The 13015-nt window shown below is 38.8% G+C and overlaps 1 protein-coding gene across 1 annotated transcript in view; it reads right to left on the bottom strand.

Moving 5' to 3' along the window:
- The window catches only part of EP300 (E1A binding protein p300), a 57840-nt gene that overhangs the window by 10642 nt on the left and 34183 nt on the right, over positions 1 to 13015 (bottom strand). The window contains exons 14-24 of the mRNA XM_064655188.1: positions 12549 to 12989; positions 11852 to 12040; positions 10837 to 10993; positions 10180 to 10298; positions 8643 to 8882; positions 8009 to 8097; positions 5468 to 5548; positions 4262 to 4318; positions 2828 to 2905; positions 1716 to 1783; positions 245 to 395 (exon numbers count right to left, since the gene is read on the bottom strand). Of these exons, the coding sequence (XP_064511258.1) occupies positions 245 to 395; positions 1716 to 1783; positions 2828 to 2905; positions 4262 to 4318; positions 5468 to 5548; positions 8009 to 8097; positions 8643 to 8882; positions 10180 to 10298; positions 10837 to 10993; positions 11852 to 12040; positions 12549 to 12989 (1670 nt within the window). The remainder of the gene's footprint in view (positions 1 to 244; positions 396 to 1715; positions 1784 to 2827; positions 2906 to 4261; positions 4319 to 5467; positions 5549 to 8008; positions 8098 to 8642; positions 8883 to 10179; positions 10299 to 10836; positions 10994 to 11851; positions 12041 to 12548; positions 12990 to 13015) is intronic.

Raw genomic sequence — 13015 nt, 5'->3', positions numbered from 1 at the left:
GGAACAGGCTGCCCAGGGATGTGGTTGAGTCACCATCCCTGGAGATATTTAGAAGACATGTAGATGTGGCACTTAGGGACATGGTTTAGCAGTGGCCTTGGCAGTGCTAGGGTAACAGTCAGACTCGATCTTAGAGGTATTTTCCAACCTAAACAATTTTATTTAATCAAAAGAGTATCATGTAAGTACAAATAACTTCCACATCCCCCAAAAGAAAGCAAAATTAGAAATGGAAAGAACATACCTTGCTTTCATTCCTGGTTTTACTTCAACAGTTTTGTCAGATGCGTGTACCACTCTAACTGTAACCTCTCCTGCCTCAGGGTGATTCTGTCGTCTTAGGAAATCATTGACTCTGTTCTCCAGGAAGGTACCAAGTCTTGTAGCTGGTAACCCTGCAGGAGAAAAATACAGCTCTGAACTGTTCATATGTGAATTCTCTACTCAGATGTTAAACGAAGAGTGACTGTTAACACGTGCAGTATCTTAATGTAAATTAAAGCTTTACCTTTAAACCCTAACACTTCTAGATGGGGTGAGCTGCTTTTCCCCTGCAGGCACATTTATGGCTTATACATTATTTAAACGAATGAAGAATCTGTGTTTCAAACCAATTTCTATCTGTCTTAAAAGTCAATCACAATTAAGGTTCCTCCTGAATAGAAGTTATTAGTTACTTAAACTGGATTACAAAACACTGCTCTCAGACATATCTTCAGAGGTAGACATTGCATTTGGAAGTATATTCTGTCTATAAAGCCATACTAGCCAAATTACCAAATTACCAAAACAATATATTTCAACAATGGAAGGAAAACTAAAGAAGCACAAAATTAGTTAACAAAAACCTAAAGCTGAAAGGGAACATAAGACTTCTGGTGTAACAGGGCCTGCCTCATGACTAGCCATTACTTCTGGCAGAGTTACACATCTACCAATCAGCTTTTCATTTTCCCCATTTGACATCTTTTGTTAAAAAGTAGATCACTCTACTACGTTAAGTATGCAATACTTTCAGGTTGCTAGACACAAAAACTGATAGAAATGGTAAAAGAACCCTTGTATTCCTCCTGAATCTAGGGAGTTTGATTTTGGAGATTTTGAAAAAAGACTCAGATGTTAAAACCATTCACTGAATGGTCTGTTGAATTTTGATGCTATTGGTTGGCTAGGGATTTTTTTTATTTCAGTAGAAACATAAATCCTCACTATTTATAAGAAGTACACAAACCTAAGAAGTTTCTGAAAGACTTATTTTGTCTACAGAACAGATGGACAATGACTGCACACATTTCCTCCTACACAGCCATCAAACCAGTTGCCTTGATCAAGAGGAAATGTCTATAGAGAGTTTTGTCACCAGGTGATGCAATCTTGATCTCCATCAAAGCTCTTAAGAGCAGTGGTAGTCACAGTGACAAACACGTTATCATAAACTTAAGTTAGACTGCAGTCATACAGCAACTATTTCACAACACTATCAATACTGCAACTGAGATAAAAGGATGTGTATCTTGCAGTAGAAGTGCTCTAAAACAGTGTATTAATCTTCTACGACAGAGTATCATTCTGAACATCACAGAACTGAGGTCAAAATTGACCAAAAGTATCCTATAACTCCAAAAAACTGAAATAAATGCAAAACAAGCATAGAAGCCACCTCTTCTCCATTAACATATTACTTAAATTTGTTGGTGCAAGTGTCAGAATCTTACTTTTAGCAGAGAATTTGTTCTCTTTCCTGGTTCTTCCTGTTTTCTTTAGGCATCCATCACAGACGAAGCTGAAGCAAAAAATAGGAGACAGTGAAGTCACCCCAAGTCAGATCATCAAGTCCTCTAGTACCTTACCATTAGAAGCAAAATCCTTCACCAGAACTTATCTGGTCTGGGAAATACAATAACTGAAATTTTAAATAAAAGACAGCATGAAGAACAGTGCCAGCAGAAACAGCTCAACTGTTTCAGAGCTGCAGAGGAGGATCTAAGCTCCAGGGGCTGCATCTCCTGTCAGTCACCCATGTCACCACCTGCAAGCCCAGGAAACAGTCTCCACTGGCAGGTCTAACAATAGCAGCTCAAACTGCTGTCTATGTTGAAGATGAGATACCCACAACACTAAGCAAAAGGCTGATTTTTTTTTAAATGCCCAAATACACCATAGACTGAAATGATTCTATGATTATTCCTCAGTTACAGGGTGTCCACGCTCTTCCACAGCAATGTGGATGGGACAACAGAATGCTTTCTCATAGATTTCTTGTCAAGAAACGACATATTTAAGCTCTTCTAGAACTTTACCTACATATAATTTAAAATTTTTTATGAAAAGCTTTTAAATCAATCAGAAGAAAACCCAGTATGTTGATCAAGAACCATGAAGCATCTAAACAAGACTATATTGTTTTTTAAATTAAATATGATCACCGAGGTCAAAAATGTTAATTCACCTGCTAAATTCTTCAGTTGTTACAACATTTTTTTGAAAATGACAAAGCAGTATAGTTTGTACAGAAACTGATCACTCAAACTGTTACCAGAACTAAAAACATCTTTTCATGAAGGGCTAGTGTCTTTAAACATAAAAGGCTGAAAGGCCCTCTTCCACACAAAGAAATGTTAGAAACATTAAAGATTAAAACCAGCACACAACACAGTCAGATATGATGTCTAAATTTGATGTTATCCTATAGACTGTGTAAAATTTTCAGGGAATGCAACTTCTTCCATTAGACATTCTTTTAAACATAACCTATATAAGGAAGTTTATGCACTAGCTATAGTAAATACTAAATATGCTCTCTACTTAATAAGGAGAAATTTCTCACCCAGAAGGCCAGATTATCTCATTATGAAGAACGCAGATCTGGTGCATTTTTCTTCCACACTCTATACATTCAACAAATCTGCAGAAGGCAAAAAAAAGCACAAAGGGGAGCAAAGGTTAGTAGTATAATGACTTGCTTGTATATTTTGTAATATTTAATTAGAGGACTTCTAGCATTTAGGTTTTAGAGCCTATATAACATAGAAGGTACATCTATGCTGAGAACAGCCTCCAGAATGAATTAAGAACCTGTCATCTCAAATCAGGCAGACTATGCAGGGACACATTATTATTACCATTGGCTTGTCTTACTGCCATCCACTCATTTCTTTAAAAGTGAAGACCTTCTAAGGATAAAATCTGTAAACTGCAAACCCTGGGGTACATTGCAGATATACTGCAGAGAGGTGGGAAGGAAGAAAACAGAAGCAATATCCAAGTCACTTTCAGAAGACTAGCAGAGATTTAAGGACTACTGAGGTAAGTGATATGGTCTACTTCCCAGATGTTGGTGAATATAATTCCCCAAAATACCTAAGGTTGCTTCAGGTATCGGGACAATCTGACTCCTTTTGAACATGCCTGTCTATGAGTTTGAGACTTTGATTGAATAGTTGTAATCTGCATAGAGCATGTAGTATCATACTGTAAATTAGGTTTATATTCTAGTGTTAGGCTTAATCTTCACTTTAACAAAGGGAAAGAAAAGTTATGAATCAAGTTACTATTTTCTCCTTCCCACGGTCTTTGTATAACAGAAGAATTGGCTGACTCTTATGCCCTTAGAAGGATGGTGTGGGAATAATAAATATCCTTTTTGCTGATTCATTTGAGAATGAAGATAATGTTCGCAGAGTAGTCACATAGGTGTATAGTGGAGGGACCACATAAAGTAGCTTCAAAAAACTCTCTCAGGAATATAAAGAAAAGCTGCTGAGTCACCATCATCTTAACATTACTGAATGACTACAGTTCTGATTCCAGAACAGTACAGACGAGAACTGGCTGATTCAAAACTTAACAACTTTTCCTTCCAGTACAGGCCTGTAACATACAACTGCTAGAAAAAAACAGCACCAACAGCTACTGCCAATGACTCAAATCAGTTCTGAGACTTCAGCATTTACCACAAGGTTTCAAAGCAGAGCTATCTGCATTCATCCTTCCGTCGAATCTACATGCGACACAACAAAATGGTGTAATTTCAGCACATACATCCAGTGCTATGTATTTCCGAAGTACAGTTGTGCTGTGGTTTGGGTTCTCAGCACACAATGCCAGATATGCTGCTTACTGAGCAGCCCTTGCCAGCTAACAGAGCTACATGAAATTGGAAAACATTGGAAGACAAAGCTGACTGCGAATGAATAGCATATCTCTTACAAAATAATTATAATGAAATAAGCATCATTCAAAGTGCAACAGCAATACTTACAGTTCAGGATCCAGTGTATCATTTTTCCTTTTTGAAAACTGTTCTTTGTTTATCGTGCTATGGAGAAACAGGCAATAAAACTCAGTTTTAACACAAGACAACAAACATTCATGCCATACCACACCTATCCACAAACCAAGACAAAACTTGCAAGGAGATTTTTTTAAACACTCACTGGCACTACAAAGAAAGGAGTTGTATTTTACACAGTGATAGACAACTAAAGTATATGATACTCAACTCTCTCTGTGGAAAACATTTTTTATGGGATAACAGCTTGTATAGAAAAATATTGCTCCCTTATTCAGTTTTGCTACAGGATGAATGTTAAAGCTTGCTGACATTCAAGTTTTGGATGGGTCTGATCAGTATTTAATAGTGAAAAAGACTACTTGATACGCTCATACTCTGCAGGCAGAGAATTCCAATTATCTTTAATTACTGAGGTAAGTTATCTTATTTCAGATTCCCCTAGCTCTCCTCCAACATTAACTTCAAAGGTTGTATTTCAGCTTCCAAACCCTGCAACCCCAGCCCAGCCATTACTATATACACTATCTTTAACTTCCCTACAGCATTTTCCCAAAATTTTGTTTCAATCTTTTTCTGGGGGGTAGGTGTGAGGAGTGTACAGCAAAATCAAAGACTCTCCCAACAGTTTACCACCAACATGGTAAAAGGAAACTAAATCTATGCACAGACTTTTACTGTGTTTTCAACAACTGCACAACATTTCTCATAAGCAGATGGTACTGCAACAGTGAAAGATCTGTAGGGCAGAAGTAGGTTGCCTGCTTCTGATTTGGATGAAAAACAACCTGATGTTGAATACAAGTCTAATAGCATAGCCAGTGTACAAAGAAAATGGTACGTTTGACATTTCAAGCTATGTCTGTCACCTACTCGCCTGCAGGCACGGTTATTTTTCTGCAGCACAATACTTTCACTTTTTCTCAGGGAAAAAGCCATTTTCTTCTTTCCTCTCTATTGGCAGAGTTGCAATTTTAAGCACTAAGTGCTTATTTTTCACTATTTTGGTCAGTCCAGATTTTAAAGACAAGCACGAGCTGAGGCTTTTATGAAGAATATATTGTCCTCCTTCTAGTAGCCTAAAAACCTAAAGCTAAACTCCTTCCCTTTGAGAAAGCCCTGTAGGCCATGATACAGCTTATGAATGCACAGCCCAAGCAAACACAAATAACTCACGTTTGAGGTTGTGATGGGTCATCTCCCAGAGAAACGCTCTCCCCTTGGATTTCGTTGAAGCACTTCTCACAGAAATGATACCTGTCAGCAAGAAGGCCATATTTGGGTGAACTGCTCCGTCCACACAACACAGCCCAAGTCAAGCAACGGAGCCACCAATCACAGCAGGCCAAGGAAGGGACAGGAGCAGAGAGCAGGTCATCAACGGCGACAAGGATATTCAATGATGCAGATTTATGGGCCCCACATTGAGTTTGGTTGGTTTGGTTTTTTGGTTTGGATTTTTTTTTTGTTTTTTTGCGCAATCAAGCCAAGTGCAGACAATGACAAGCATGAAGGAGAAATTAAAAAAATAACACACACGCACAAACAAAGAAATGGGGGTTTGCAGGACAAAAACAAAAACATAGAAGCAGGACAAGACAACACAAAGCAGAAAGCCAAGGCAAAGCACAGATTAGCATTAAATCTCAAATGGGTTCACAAGCAGCAAACAATTAAAACAAATTAAACAAGAGTATTCCATTTTAGCATACCCATACCCTCTTCATTTTAATAATCCATGCCACGTACAGCAAAGAATTAAAATGAGACAGGGGGAAAGAGCAGAAGGAAGGAGGAACTGCTACTCTGACTTGTACATCAGCACAGCAGTTCTGTTGGCAGGAGGATCTGCAGGAGATCAATGGAAGAGGGACAGTCTTCCATCTTAAATGTATAAATGCTGAAAGGTCACATGATTCTCTCCCAGTTGAAAGGGAAAGCTAAACATCAGAAACTTCAAGAACAATAAAGTCTGTCCTCAAAATTCTTACAGACCAATTAATAGAACTGTTAAACTCTATGTTAACATTAACTACACACATAATGCTCTACGTGGATATGATTCAGCCATAGCCCAGTTTGCTAGAACAGTCTAGCCATCACTACAGCAAGCATTAGAGAGAATTATTTCATTTGTACTTGAATAGAGATTAATTCAAGATTCTATCCTAAACCTCAAAAATGTTCTAAAACTGTAGCCTCTCTATCACTAAGGCATGTTAATTGAGTGCATAAGACAGCTAAAAATAAAAAGAAATAAAAGAAAATTCAAACAAGTTCATTATAAAGCCACACAAACCAATAACACAGCAGCTATTAGGCTAGAACAACAGGTCCCAACCCTCTCTCTCGGTTTTCATCTGAGATAACACAGAGAACAGTACTTCTGGAATTATACATCTCAGTCAACAGATATATATGTATGTGTATTTACAATGTAATCTGCAAGACACATGTATGCACCTGTTACAGTGCAAACACTCCCTTCTGATGTCTGAAAACACATAAAACATCTCAGATTTCTGAGTAATTTGGTCCATCTAGAACTTGCCCACAGACAAACATAAGCAGAAGATACTGACATGATATGAAAAGCTCTACACAACATATAAGCCTAAAACTACAATAATTATTATGGGATATGATAGGAGTGAAAAAGTAGGAAATAAGGTTAAAAACCCCCAGTCACTGCTATAAACCTTTGTAAAGCCTTTAAAGGTTAAGATATAACTTGTGTAGCTCTTTGGTTGCTTTCATCTGACTGGTTGCTTGAAAACACCTACAATTCTTGCAAAATGTTCTTGGCTTTCAGGTAAAATCCTTAGTGTTTTTGTTGTTCTGGTTTGCTTTGAGGTTTTTGTTTGTTTGTTTAATGTGTTGGAATGAATAGAGAGCAGGAATTAAATAAATTGATGGAGGTGACATAGTTTGGAGTTAACCAGTCCTCTGCTCTATCAGATGCATTCTCATGACAGGCCAGGAGATGTGGCAGTGCTAAAGCATGACTTTCCCTGCTTCTTCCTGCCTCACTTCCCCAACTGGTAGAGATGCCTAGCAAGAAACTTTCTTTCAGAAGTCAAATAGGTTTAAATCCTTTAATAAACTCAAAGTAAAAAAGATATTCAAAAGAGCGGTAGAAGTGACAGCATTTTACAGAGTTACTGACAGCTACTGCTGAGACAATTCCCTTTAGGAAACTTCGTGAGAAAAAACAAGCATCAATCTGCTGAAGATCTGAATACACGGATCTTCCAATTAAGATGTGCAATTCAAAAGTAAGTTTGCTCTTCAGTGTTAACACCACGAGAAAAACAGACTTGTCAAGAATAATATGTATTACGAGCATTAATATACTTGCTGCATAGTTTACTCAGTGTTCTGCATGAAAAATACTGCTGCACAGTAGGAAGTAAAGGCAACAGACTTGTATGTATGATTTGTAGGTAACTGAAGATTTAATTAACTGCAGGATAAAAATGTAGCAAAACATCACATTTCTGTAAACAAAAGAAGAAGAGCAAAGGCTGCAGTGAACTTCGCAGAGAGAAATCATTATTAACACACAAGGCAAACTATTCAAGAGCACTTCCAGCAGAAGTTTTTATCTTAAAACACAAAGGCATACACATATAAAGAGGGTGTCTATGTAAATACATGCACACCTGTAACAGATTGATCACAGCATGCACAACACCGCACCAAGTGAGCTCTCCTTACCTGTTCTGGTAACTGTAGTAAGTGGCATCTCGAGGGATCGTGCATAGCTGTTTGCCATAGCAACACAAAGTCTGTGGTGAGAACTCCAACTGCAAAGAGGAATGTCTTGTCTTAGCACTCATACATGTTGTCACTTGCTCTCCATGGGAAGCAAGTGTGACCCAGACAATGCACACTTCCACCTTACTCTGTGCACAGATCTCTCTGTTCAGCTACGTCTATGAAATGCTAGCCATAAAAACCATTCAGTGAGCTGTTACTCTCAAGTTAGCTCTTCTACAAAGAGAGTATCAAAACAAGACAATGGAAATACATAGTCTCAATATACAGTGAAATACAGCACTTCTGCAGTAATAAAAACACATCTGCTTAATTTGCAATAGCAAAAGGGTTCACTCTAATCAAAATAAGGCTTCAGTTACTGACTTTTCCCTTCCTTATATACAAATAGATGATTTAAGCACTAGATAGAAAATCCATAAACCTCTCAAAAATCAGATTACTCAGGATTGCTAAATCCTGGTAAACTTTCAGAATTTTTGACACACTATAACTGCTAACAAGTGCAACTGCCATATTTTTCCCCTTCAATACACGGAAGCAAGCAGCTGACTAAAGATATTTATTTTCTTACCTTTCTTCCACAGCAATAGCCCAGGCTCTGCATAACTGGGTCAATTTCTTGCTCAAACACCTCTGCCAGTTTGGAACAGTACTTGTACACCCGGGATGTTTTGCGGTTATACAACCAGGCATTATTGAACATGAGCCAGATGTCATCTACATATTGCCATGGTTCCTGATACTGTCCTGTGTCCAGCTTTCTCTTGATAGTAGAAAGGTCCATGGGGTTCTTCACTATGTCAAAATAATCCTGCAAGAATACGCAGCATATCAAACCACTACTACAGAACTACATTGTGACATGACAGCATGTGCATTCTCAGCATATAAATCCTTCTCATCACGAAAAACAGGTTCTTCCATGACTTGATTGTCAAACTGCTTGTGACACACACAATGCAATCTCTAAGTAATACATATCATTCCCCAGTGCTTTCTTTTCATTATTCCTTTATTTCTCAGCTGCTGTTTCTCATTCACTCCTGATGCAATAAAGCCACTGTAATCTTAATCAGCAAAACAAGTATTACAAAAAGTAGAAAATGGCAATGTTTTTGCAGCCATTGTGATCTGAAGATATACACAAAAGCATTAATAGAAAGCAATTGGTTTTAATAGACCAGATAACCTAACAAAACCAAATAACTTTATTCTGTGATAAAAGATATTATGACTTCTCCATGTCTTTGTCCAATCCACCATCAATTATAAGGCAATTTCTCCTACAAAAGTCTGCAGAATATGACAAAGCTTGTTAAAACTTTAGCAAATATATAAATGCCTGCAATGCAGTAGATCTTGAATTTTCACAGTGTCTGTGAAAATTCAAACAAAAATAAAAAACCACTAAAATATAATATATATAAAAAAAACCCACCACGAAACAAAACAAACCCCACAAAACAAACAAACAACCCCCCAAACAAAAGAAACAAACAAACCAACCCAAACAAAATATTTTTCAGGCAAAAAATGTTGCCTGAAGCACCTAAGCAGGACTTCTACATATACATGTTTGTTTATATATACTGAAGTTGTGTGGTCAATTTGGAGACTTTAAAACACAGATCCCTGAACAATAACTGTCTTCTCAAGACAGTTGTAAAATAAGCAGAAAATTCAGCCTCTAACTTGAAGAGTCTTTTTCTTTCCTATAACAAGTATCCTTGATGGATTTTTTGTTTTAAGTGGTCTTGATCAGCTTAATTTCCCATGTCTTCAGACAAGTTTTATACATGAGAGGCACCTATGAAATTTAGCAATAAAAGCAGAGCAACATGAAGCAACAATCATAAAAAGCCCGCACAGCACTGGGGATCTCTTGGTCATCACTTCAATGTATGGCATATCCGCTTATTTATCAAAAGGAACACAAGACCAAACAAACTTACCTAAGTCAAACATTTTGTGTTCCACTGCCTAAGCCAAAACTCTCCAAAGACATCAGTATAAGTTAACAAGACAGACTTAAGCTCTTCTCAAACAGGTATGTCAAAATACAGTAGCTTTGAATTAAAGCCAGGAAAGTATCTTGCTAAGGCACTCACAGGAATTCCTAGTAGTTGGGGATCCACAGGTTGTCGAAATGGAAGAGACTCTGGATCCTGCCGGTAAAGTGCCTCCAGTGTTGGCATAAGTGCCTGCCGCAACTCTTCTGGCTTGAAAACTTTGAAAAACAATCAACATTAGAAAGACAGCAGAAACAGCTGTAAGGAAGAAATCTACTAGAAAATGCGAGGTCTGTGGAAAAAAGACTACAGACAAGGGGTTTAAGGTACTTAGCAAGGCTTGTTTATCCTCTGTAACACTGAGTTCTGAGGAGGATATTAAAACAATCACCTGAAGACACAGAGATAAGAGGAAGCCATTGCTAAAATGAGTAGAGATGATTTACATTCCAGATACATCACCTCTCTGAGGCCCCAAGAAAAAACATGTCTAGAAAATCTGTAACTGAGTATTTCAAATCTCTACTGTATTGACAATTTTACTAAGGCTTAGTGTCTCATTCTAAAGCCTTAAAGAACTTGCCCAAAGGCAATTATAAGCACATGTATTATTAGATATTTTTGTCCAAAAGCCACAAAGGACAATCCATATAAGCCTACTAAGTACCAAAAAAGAAAGCCCAGGTTTTCCCCCACCCCACAAGATTTCTCTAGGGAGATGCAGTGAATTTCAGTCAAAACAGTGTTCCTGCTTACTTTTTTTCTTAGACTGCCCAGCTGCCGGAGAAGACTGAGTAGCTGGAGTAGTAGGTCTTTCTTCCCCCTCTGGTACTTCAGTCTTCATTTCAGGTTTCTTCTCTTCTTGCTCCATTGGGTCTGGTTTACATTCCTCTACAACTGGTTCTACTTTAACCTGGAAAGTAGTTTGGAACCTGTCACTTAAGTCTCCTGGGAGGCCACTCATCCATGTTTCTGTCCCTTAAATCTGTCATTCTGCTCATCACTTTTTCCTAAGATTAAAGGTATCTTCTCTGTACTCAAAACTTGCCTAAAACTTGAGCAAATGTGTTAGAAAACATCTTTAAACACTGTAGTAGTAGCAAGTTTGAGCTCCAAGTAGACACATGGGTAACCTTCCAGTTCTTCAGGCAGTCCTAACAGTGTTTCGTACCAGGGCTGCCAGGACGACGCTACTGGTAGCCACAATCCCAGCTGTCCTTCGTGACAAGCTGTCAAAGCCCAGTAAAGCAACCCATCAAGTACATATGGAATCATTTACGTTGGAAAAGACCTTTAAGGTTGAGTCCAATATTAACCTGGCACTGCACATCCACCACCATGCCATATCCCTAAGTGCCACATCTACACATCTTAACATCTCCAGAAGCCTGTTCCAAGGCTTGATAACCCTTTCAGTGAAGAAATTTTTCTTAATATCAAATCTAAACCTCCCTTGGCACAACTTGAAGTCAATTTCCTCTCATCCTACTATCTGCTATTTTAACAGCTGTAGGACTGACATGAGTGCATTTTCACATCGGCATTTACCAAAGCAAAGCCTCACAGCTGCCATCACATTACCACTGGTCCTTTCCTGTGGACACTGGCTTCTACCACAATTTCACCAGAAAACACAGACCCTTCTTTAGGAATAAGATGAAGACAATCAAAACTGCAGCTCTCACTGAACTCTGGAAAGAATGACTTGCACGGAGACAAAGCATCTAGCAGCACTAGGAAGATATTCGATCCAACATTTGGTCAATCTCACCTCAGATTTCTCTTCCATTTGCAGCTCTGTTTGCTCTGGTTCCCCTTCATCTGTTTTAATCTCCATTTTCACTTCCTGCAAGGGTGGCTGCTGCTGCTCTGGAACAGTCTGCTGAGAGTTCACCTCTGTGCTGCTGGTAGATGGGGGATTGGATACCTGCCCATCAATGCTTACAGCGGGCTGTGAAAGCTGAGGGAACAAAACACACATTACAAATAGGCTTCTAATGAACTTATTTTTCTTCCTCTAATCTACATTTTACCCATATTACACTTCCACCGAGTTTAAATGCACTCTAGTCCTTATATTTGCTTCCCCTCAAGTTCAACTATAGAAAAACGTGCATCAGAAACATGCACTGGAAGGTCTAATATACAGAAAGTGACATTGTCTCCCTGTTGCATACAAGCACTATGCACGTGTAGACATAACAAAAAGCCTCATCCATGTTTACAGTGAAATTCAAAACATGCACTAGAATTCTGAAAAATACTCCCTCTCTGGAAACACCAGATGATCTACAGACTTGTCTTGATGGAAAAATACAAAAACATACCCTATTTTGAGATTAAACATGACAGGAGCACAAAAATGAAAAAAAAAAAAAAACCAAAAAAAAAACAACCAATCCACAATTGAAGATTAAACATTCCACTTAAACATTTGCAGGGAAAGCAAAACTAAAGTATTTCCTTACAGGTGTTGTGGGGTGCTGAGGCTGCAGTGGTGCTGTTGGTGTGGGAACAGATGCAGTCGTGCTCTGCTGTGACAAGGGTTGCTGCTGTTGCTCTGCAGAAGGGGTAACTGGAACCGGAGGCTGGACTTGTGGAGGCAGCTGTGCCTGTGGAGGAGTTGGAGTCTGTCTTTGAGGGGGGTGCATAGTTTGGGACTGTGGTCCAGGTGGCATTGCCTGAGAAACAGGTGTCGGGGCAGCAGTGGCGGCCGCTGCTGCCTGCTGTTGCTGTGATCCCAAGCCTGGGGGTGTGTGGTGAGGTGTTGGGGTTCGGCTAGGTACTGGAGAAGGAGAATTTCGGTGCATGGGAGGCTGTGGAAGAGGTGGGCAGTGAATATGGCTCCCTTGAGAACCTGGAGCCATTGCAGGAGAATTCACAGGACAGGAAGCGCTGGTCATTTGTGCCTATGGAAAAACAGGTATATATTTGC

Source organism: Pseudopipra pipra, chromosome 5 (genome assembly GCF_036250125.1).
Source record: "Pseudopipra pipra isolate bDixPip1 chromosome 5, bDixPip1.hap1, whole genome shotgun sequence".
NCBI lineage: Eukaryota > Metazoa > Chordata > Aves > Passeriformes > Pipridae > Pseudopipra > Pseudopipra pipra.
The sequence above is the reverse complement of the archived record's forward strand: the minus strand, read 5'-3'. Positions and strand labels throughout refer to the sequence as shown.